This window comes from Vidua macroura, chromosome Z (assembly GCF_024509145.1).
Source record: "Vidua macroura isolate BioBank_ID:100142 chromosome Z, ASM2450914v1, whole genome shotgun sequence".
In the NCBI taxonomy this organism is placed as follows: Eukaryota; Metazoa; Chordata; class Aves; order Passeriformes; family Viduidae; genus Vidua; species Vidua macroura.
This window is the reverse complement of record NC_071611.1, coordinates 77,599,774-77,609,030: the sequence shown is the minus strand read 5'-3', so window position 1 is coordinate 77,609,030 and position 9,257 is coordinate 77,599,774. Positions and strand designations below refer to the sequence as shown.

Sequence of the window (9,257 nt, the reverse complement as noted above, 5' to 3'; positions counted from 1 at the left end):
CACAGCCAAATCTCTCCAGACTGCTCTGCCAGGACTGGCTTCCTTGGGTTCCAGAAACAGCCAGAAAACAGTGCACCTGTCCTCTCAGGAAATGCGGAGAGAGGTGGAGTTATTCAGCTTTGTGAAGAACAGGCCCCAGGGAGACTTTATTGCCACTTTCCAAGACTTCAGAGTGGCTTTGAAGAAAATGGGGGACATCTTTTTTAACATGGCCATTTAACAATAGAATGTGGGCAAATATTTTTAAACAAAATGGGGATCAAGAGTAGGTCTAAGGAAGAACTTGTTTACTCGGAGCATGGTGCAACACCAGCACAGGTTGTCCCAAGAGCTTGTAGGTGCCCCATGCCTGCAGGTATTCCAGGTCAGGTGGGAAAGGGCTCTGAGCAATCTGATCTCTTTGAAGATGTCCCTGCTCATTGCAGGACACTTGGACCAGATGACCTTCACAGGGCCCTGCCAGCCCAGTCTAGGATTCCTCACCGTTTTCATTTGAACAGCACCAAGAGTGGAGGTGAGGAGGAACGGGGGCTCATCTGATGCCTTGGACCTCAGTGGAGGAGGAGCCCATCCCTCAGACACTCTTTCACCTGCAGCCCCTTTGCATTTTACCTGCAGGAGCTCCTTGGCTGACCAGCGCTGTGCCTCGTTTCTCAGCAGGCAGCAGCTCAGGAAGTCACGCAGGCAAGGCGAGAATCGGTTGGGCTGCTGCAGCTTTGGTGTCCCTCGTATGTCTATCAGGAGTTGAGGCTGGGGAAAAAGGAAACATAAGGCTCCAGCTGCTTCTTTCCCATCTGTAAGTGCTCTCTCAGATCCCATTGTTTAAGCTCCACTCTGCAGAAACTGCCCTGGAGAGACCCAGAGATGACTTTCCTTTACCAACCAAAAACCCAAACCCCGATGCAGCCACAGCTTTTCCAACATTCAGCAGATCTTGCCTTGGCAGCTGATTTCATTGACTGACCTAGTTAGTGGGAACTACATCAGCAAAAGCATGTTTTGCTTCTCTGAGGATTTGCACCAGCCTGACAGGCTATTTGGAAGGGGGAGTTTATTCTATCCATACTATTTCCAAGGATTATTACATGAAAGGAATCTTTGCAGTGCTTGTTGGTCCCTTTAGCACAGCTTCCATGAAACAAAAATCATCAAGTTTTTTGTTTTTTTTTTCTCCTCTTGAAAAAAATGCAGATGCAGAATCCATCTAAAATAGACTGAAATAACAATGGAAGGAGGCCTGGGAGTCTCCATGAAAATGCCCACCACAATAGTGACAGCTCTGTGCTGGTGGCACTGAAATAGATGGTGACCAAAGAGACTTTGTTACTTTCTTCTTCAACCCAGAGGAAAAATTCCTTCGCTTTTCCCACACCCCCAAAGGTCACAAAGAGGGTTTTATCCTGTCTCTCTGCAGCTGTGCTCAGCCACTGGACATGGTGGGGAGCTGGAGTCCTCACTGTCCTTAGAGCTGTGCAAGCCAGGGGTGGCCCTGCTCCTGTGGTAAAGGAACACAGCACCGGCGTCAACCGCCCACATTGGATCCCAGCCCCGGGCACCTGGCTGCAAGCTCATCAACTTGTTAAAGTACCCAGAAACAGCCAAGAGTTTAGTGTACAATTCTAACTGCAGTCGGAGAAAAACACATCCTAAACTTATCCAGGCCACCCACACGCAAGACTGAACAATGTATGGATGATTTGAAAGCCTGAAAGTTTTGAAGACCCACAGGACTGGGAAAAGATGCTACAGTTTGGAGGAAAATTGATGTGCTGTGGTAAATGAAGGGAAAAGCAAGCAGAACTTGCTTGGGCATTGCTTTGGTGGTTTTTCCTCCTTTTTCTTTTTATTCTTTTTCTTTTTTTCTTTCTTTTTTTCCCTTTTCCTTTTTTTCTTATTTTCTCTTCCTTTTCCTCTTCCTTTCCATTTTTCTCTTACTTTTTCTTTTTTTCTTTTACCTTTTCTCTTCCTTTTCCTTTTCCATTTTCTTTTTTTCTTTTCTCTTTTGCTCTAAAATTGAAACTAGGAAGATTCAATCTCCATTTTGAAGGATATTTATCACACATCCAACCATTCCACGGAGAAATTCCTTTTCTTCAGAGACAGAGCTCCAACATTGTTCAAAAAGCAAGTGAAAAATGTCAGGCATGGCTGGAGGCCAAATTGGCAGGTTTCTGAACTGGTTAGGTTTCTGAACTGCCACTTCCCTTCTGATGCAACCAAATCGACAGCAGATGCTGATGTGCTGCAGGGACATTTTCAGAAGGGGACCTTGGTGGAAGTGGTGCCAGCAGATGGCAATGGGATTTTGTCCAATGGCACACTGACCATGGGACAGGTGAGAAAGACAAGCAGGATCAGTGAGTATTTGCACCTTACCGAAACAGGAGTTTCATTCCAGTAAGGAACTTCTCGTTCCACCATTTCGATGCCCACGATTCCAAAAGACCATATGTCCACTTTGGGGCCACATGGTTGACCTGTCACCACTTCAGGCGCCATCCACCCAGAAATGCTGGCCACTGAGCTCCGTCGACTCTGCTCAGGGGTGAGCTGAGCAAAGAGGCCAGAGTCAGCTGTGGAGAAAAAAACAAACCATGAAAGCCAGCTCAAGTTAGGAAATCAAGCAAAAGAATTCCCCACTCTCAGTCTAAGAATGTGCTGTTGAGTCTCCTGGAGAACTGTCCATGCTCTGTTTCCTCAGGGCTTTAGACAAGGAAATATGGAATTGGCCACTTCAAAAAAAAAGCCTCATTGTTTAGACTACCTCCAGCCTTTTATTTTTCTGAAGCTTTAGATTTGCAGCTCCCTCCCTCTGGAAGGGACACACACAGAGCAACGCCACTCTTGACTCCTTGTTCCTTGTCATACTTCTGTGCATGTTGCAACTGTGCCCACAGTTTGTGGCAGGGTTCCCTGCACTGCCACCAACACCAATTTTGGGAAGCTGGCAGTCACTCAAAGCAGCCCCACAGCCCACGTCCCTGGAATGCTGCACCTGACCAAGAATACACTGACCCAGCTTGACAGAGCCGTCGGTTCTGAGAAGGATGTTGCTGCTCTTCACATCTCGGTGGATCACGTGGTTCAAGTGAAGAAAATCCAGGCCTTGCAGGCACTGAGAGAGAAAACAGAAACAGGAGGGCAAAAATTAATGATGTGATTTCATTATACAAGAAAGGAAACAGCTCTAAAAGATTCCCTCTGCAGGGGAATGGTGAGTAATGGCAGAACAGAGTGCCATTGCGAGGAAGAGCTTGCTGCTCCACCACTTGCAGAGCAGGATCTTTCTAAGGAAAGGCATGTCAGCTTTTGAAAGAGCAACAGCAGCTGCTGTTGTTGTAGACTGTCCCCTGCAAACCAGCCAGCATGGCTGCTGCTGCTGTGGATGTGCTTTCTCCATGCAGAGGACAAGTGAGGGGTTTTGCCAAGAAAGAAAAAGTCCCTCCCTTTGGTGTGAAGTGGATCACTTTGGGGTGGGAGGCTGCATGACAAAGGTTTTGTTGCTGGCCTCAGCACAGACTTGGAAGTATCACAACAGTCACCTTCCTGAAGCAAAGAGCATTTTGGCTGCACTACTGTCCTTCTCAGTTGAGGACTGAGAGAAATGAGTCTCTCTTTTTTCTTTGCTGATCATTTCAAATGCTGCCACAAGCACATTTGCTTCTACAGGCAAGGAATGCAGTGCAGACAGGCTCGAGATGAAAGTTTAGGGAAGCAAGGTGGAGAACAGCAAATACAAATCCAAGAGACAGAGCGAGAATACAACAGTAGGAGATATGAGTACAAGAACTGAGTACTGTGAGTGCAGGGGCACTGGCAGGCATTTCACTTGAGAGGCTTTTACTTGCCCATAGCATACCAGCAACACAGAAACAAAGCTTGGCACATGAAATCACTCCAGGTTGGAGCCCTGTTTCCCAGACAATCCTGCCCAAGCCCTGGGCAGCACAGGTGGGATTGCTGACCTCCCGACTGATGGCTGCCATCTCGTCTTCAGACAGGTAGGTCTCGCTGATGACATCGCTCAGAGTGCCTCCGTCCATGTACTCCATGACCAGCCAGCGCTGCCCATCCACACGGTAGCTGAAAGAAGGAAACAAGAGCATGGAGATAGACATGCATGGCTAGGTTGTTTTCTTGATTGATTCTTGTTTCCAAGTCCCTTTGTGACAAGGACAGAATAAAAGGAATAGACATTCCCTCTAGGCTGTGCATTGTTTGCATTCTGTCTCAAGAAGAAAGGCACAGCTGTGAAAAAAGGAGATGTCTTCAATAGCCAGCAAGTAAAAACTGCAGGTTAGGAACAGATCAAAAACCTGTCAAACTGCGTGTTTCTGGAAATAAGCACCTAGTCTTCCTGGCATGCAAAGCAATGGAAAAGAGGGGACACAATCCAAGGGAAATCCATGTTAGTTTATCTGGACGTAAGAGGACTCTTGAAAAAAATCAAGCCCCAAAACAATGTGGTGGCTGTGAACTTACAGGCTATTGATTTAGTAAGATATGACAGATGCAGGTTTTTGAATAATTTTAGAACTCTGTGTACCGGGGAAGACTCATGCAGACAAGATGCACTCTCTTCCCATCCACTGGAGATGAGCAGAGCAATAATAATTAACCAATAATTACAGCTCTATTTTCTGCCAGTGAACAAAGTGGAATTTTACCATGCATGTTTGCAATATGTAAACAAACATTCACAACAACTCACCTGTCTAAATAGTTGACCAGATTGGGATTCTTATTTGTCTTCATGACCATGAGTTCATAGACTCTTAGTTCCTTCTTCCTCAGTTCTTGGAGATTTATTTTCTTTATGGCCACCTAAAATGACATTGAAAATCAGTAACTTGAGAAGTTGGCGGCACAAGACCACAAGGCACATGGAGCGAGTGCTTTTGCAATGCCACAGCCGAGCTGTGCCAAACTGCCTTGTGATTGGGCATTGCAGTAATTAGGAACTGACATTGCAACAGCCCATTTCTCTGCTCCCTTGGAGGCCACTTACAGGACACGTGGCCACTGAGGTTTTGCCTTGTCCACTTGGTAACTGTGGTGTCTCAACTATCACCCACAAAGCTCTGAGCACACTCCCTGCTGCTTTGTCTGGGATTCAGAAGAAGTTATCCATGCCTTAATACTCTGTGGATACATCTCGGGCTATGGGCAGGACTTAGGGCTTTTAGGGACGCCGTGCAGATCTCTCCCTACGTGCAGTTCTCCAGTGCAGCACTGCAGGTGGCTAAGGAACTACCAGTAACTTTCAGATGCATTTGCTGGCAAGCAGAAGTGAGAATTCAGGACTCTGAAGCCGTAGCCCCAAAGAGCAGTGAGATGCTCAAAGGCACCACCTTTGTTTTAGCAATGGAGAGCAAATGAGCACATCCTTCTCTGAAAGGAACTGCTGCCCTCCTTGCCTTCCTTCTGGCAGCTGAGAAGGACAAAGACTGTCCCAAATGTATTTTGCAGGCTGGTAGCAGTCTGTGCTTCTTGTGCCTTTTCAGCACAGCTCTACTCAAACTCCAGCCACAGCTGCTCACACCAGAGGACCTGCGGGAGATGTTGACATTTACCTGTTCTCCTGTGGCATTGTCAAGTGCTCTGCAAACATCTCCAAAAGTCCTAGAAACAAAAAAGCAGCAAAGAAAGGAGAAGACATTTAGATCTTGCAGTGAAAGCCAGCCCACAGAGGAGATCTCTGCTGCAAATGCCTAAAACCTGCCGGATGCAGGCGGGCTCTGCCCAAAGGCAGATGATGCATTTTCCTCTCAAGTGCATGGGCACTGGGCCTGTCCCTGAAGCGTTGCCGTTTACTGCCTCAGCTCCTAAGGAGATCTCCTTCTTTCACCTTGGGTTTCAGGTTCTAAACTGTGCAGTTTTTATCCTGACCATGGAGTATTTCCTTCTGCAATCTCTTGGAAAGAAATGTTCCTGAGAACTGTTATCTGACAGCTATCAGGGAGTAGGTTGCTCTTTCAGGCAAGCACGTTTCTTCCCCTTTTATTAGTGTGGCTGTATGATTTGGAGATATACAAAAATGCTCAGGAAATTAACACAGAACTGTCCCACACTTGACAGACAAGGAGATCTTCCAGGTCCTGTTCCTTGCTGCAGGCAAGAACTTGGCAGCATGGAGGTGTCTCTGCCAATGCCTTCTGGGCACACTCACGAATTCGGAGCAGCAGTGAGAGATGGGACAATCTATCCCCAGTGTCTGAACATGGGGATAGATGTCTGTTTGCAGCTGTTCTGACTTCACACTGCATAGATATTCCACCAGAAAAACACCTGGCCCATGGTTATATAGAAGTGACTGTGGTTGAACTCACCCTCTGCCAATATATTCCAGTTCCGTGTATTTCATCACGGGATTTTCCATGTTCACTATTTTCCCTGAGGGAAACAAAATGCAAGATGCTCACTTTAAAGCAGAGATCCCAGCTTCCAGGAGATTCAAATGGCAGACCCAGAGCCTGGAGCTTTGAACCCTTTGTGTTCGGCTGGGTAACAACAACAACCAGGCAGACAGCTCTGCGGCACAGGTGGCCAGCACAAAGACTGCTTTTCTACAGCAGTTCCTGTGGGGAAATGTCTCTAAATGTCCCTGGGACACCAAACTCAGGAAAAACATTTGGTACAGCTATGCTGGCACCTGCACACAATAGACTGTTCCTCAGACAAGAAATACAGCAGACGTACTCCGTAGCTCCAGGGAGTCATCCTTGATCTCCTGTTGCTGAGCAGCAGCTGGGTCAGCACTGGAGATGAACAAACCACCCCGGCTCCGCTTCTCAGGGTGGAGAGCAAAGGCTCCTTTAGACCATGCTGCTGCTGCAGCAGGTTTGGTGACAAAGCCCTTGTAGATCTGGGACAAGAAATGAGTTTATGTCAGAAAGGTGGCTGGCAGAGATTAGCCTGAGATTCCATTTCAAATGCAAGCCCTTAGGAAGGTGCTGCCAGCAACATGCAGGGCTCTTAAGTGGGTTTTTTCTGATGTCCACTTCTCAGACTGGATGGGTCAAAACCAAAGGGTAGTTCTACTTGAGTGGATGGCCAGATTCATGGTCCATTTTCATGGATTTTCTGAAGGATCACTGCCACAATGACCATTCTACTTCCACTCAAGGATTCCTTTCCCCCTCCAAGGGCTTCAGACACACGTGCAGCTCCTTGTTCAAGTGTTCGTCCTCCCCCCACTGTGTCTTCTTTTCCTGCACCATCTTCAGGTCATGCCCAACCTGTAGCACCTTTGGTGGGGACAGTTCCTGTGCCTCACGCCAGCCTCGGGGCTCTTCAGTGCCACTCATTTGCCGGAAGTCTTTGCCGGCTGCCCGGTGAGATGTCAACACTTGCACCTCGAGTCAAACAGAACAAAGCAGTCAGAGACTACAGCTTGTCCCTGTCAGTCAAGAGTCACTGACTGTGAGGAAAGAACAGATTTACAAGGGATACAGACAGCTTGTTTCAATCCTCCATCTGGGTCACCATCTTCCCCTGTAAAAGCACCTCAAGAAACAAGGAGAGCAGGAACAGGCCAGCAGGAATCAATTTGGATGACTGCTGGCCAAAAGGCCAAAGGACAAGTCCCACTGTCCAGGGCAGCAGCTGAGATTCAGCACACCAGGAAATGTCCTTCTGAGTGACTGTGATACACACTAGAGCAGGATGGCACTCAGAGGCATCACCCTGCTCCCTGCTGCTCTGCACTGGGAAGGCCAGAAGGGCAGAAACCACCAGTTTGGTGACTGCCGTGGCTATCCCTCTTTCACTCACTTGCTTTTGTAGAGCCTGAGGGAGGGGATTAAATTTTTCTCTGATGATTTTCATTTCTTCCTCCTGCCTCTTCTCCCTTGCCTTGATCTTAGCGTGAGCTTTCTGAAAGTCTGTGTCCAGCTGTTCCTTCAAGTTCTCTAAAATACAAGAGAGAGGATGTTTCATGAGTGGAGTGGCTGCCACTCTTTCACTCACCTGGTTTTGTTGATCGCCCCTCTGCTGATGGAGATTCATCTCCTCTTGAATTCTTCTCGTGTCTTCCTGGTTCCTCTTCTTCACTTCCGTGATGGCACTCTGAGCTTCGGGCAGCTCTGCTTGTGGCTCTGCCTTGATATTCTGTACACACAAATGCAGAGCAAGTGACTGGGAGCTGCCATAAGGCTCAGCTTTTTCCTCTTGCAGCCTCAAAATCACATTTATTCAGCCACTTCTTTCTCCTTCCCTACCCACACCTGCTTCCAATGGAGCTCTCTTGTCCCAGTGCTGATCCCTGCAGATTCCAAGGCTCTGTGCTTTCAGTGCCTCTGGGACTCCTGGCCTCCTCACTCCCAAGAGCTCTGTTTTATGCCCCTCTTCCTGCCCTTTCCCTCTGACACCTGGCGAGTCAGGCTTACCTGGCCATTCTCCTGTGGCTCTTCCACCTGCTGCCTGAGCTGCTCTTCCTGCTCTCGGGCTCTCAGCTCTCCCTGAGTCCGGCATGGCATCTCTGATAAGGCAATCTGTTCCTGCTCTTTCTCTGGAAGGATCTGCACAGAAAGCAAGAGAAGATGGGTTTCAACTTTCCATAGGACATTTGTGGGCCAAGACTCAAGGACTGATGGGCTCACACGTTCCCAGAGCACTGTGCTGCTGCTCTCCTGGGTCATTCTCTGCCCGTGGGGAGGCACAGATTCCAAAGTGACCCTGGCACTACAATCAGGGGCCATCTGGGGCTGAAGCTCCAACAGCCTCTCAGGCAGCTGACAGGGAAGGTGTGGCATTTCTCAGGGATCTGGTGAGGGCCTCCCTCTGCTCCTGCCATGTCCTGTTTGTCTTTCAGTAGTGACTGACACCCAGCCCAGTCCCACAGCTCCATCCTGCCTCTGCAGGTGGCTTCCTGGGTGAGCTCACCCTTTATGAGAGACACTTCTGGAGTTCATGTTCTCTTCACCACCTAAAACATGGAATACTTCCACCTCTCTGGGACAGGCAGAAAATTAAAAAATAACTGGGGGCTTCAGGAAGAAGAGGCTGGAGGTGGAAAACAGCTCTGAGGGGAAAAAAAACCACCATATCTGGAGGGGGAAACAGCTCTGCCTGCTCAGAATCGGTCAACAGAACGTGTCTCTAATCCTCTCCTGAAAGGGATGCTTTAAGTGAACTTTGCACCTCCAACTGCTTTGGACCAGAGCCAAGAAGATTCAATTATACAAATGATAGATAGATAGATAGATAGATAGATAGATAGATAGATGATAGATAGATAGATAGATAGATAGATAGAT

At 48.0% G+C, this 9,257-nt stretch overlaps 1 protein-coding gene across 1 annotated transcript; it reads right to left on the bottom strand.

Moving 5' to 3' along the window:
* Positions 1-271: 271 nt before the first annotated feature.
* LOC128822398 (serine/threonine-protein kinase PAK 3-like) lies at positions 272-7,475 on the bottom strand. Its single transcript, XM_054004097.1, has 10 exons — positions 7,248-7,475; positions 6,700-6,865; positions 6,330-6,393; positions 5,574-5,622; positions 4,712-4,824; positions 3,966-4,083; positions 3,016-3,115; positions 2,377-2,573; positions 613-750; positions 272-349 (listed from the first exon to the last, which is right to left on the bottom strand). The coding sequence occupies exons 1-10, from the start codon at positions 7,305-7,307 to the stop codon at positions 272-274; spliced, it is 1,083 nt and encodes a 360-aa protein (XP_053860072.1). The 5' UTR covers positions 7,308-7,475.
* Positions 7,476-9,257: the final 1,782 nt, after the last annotated feature.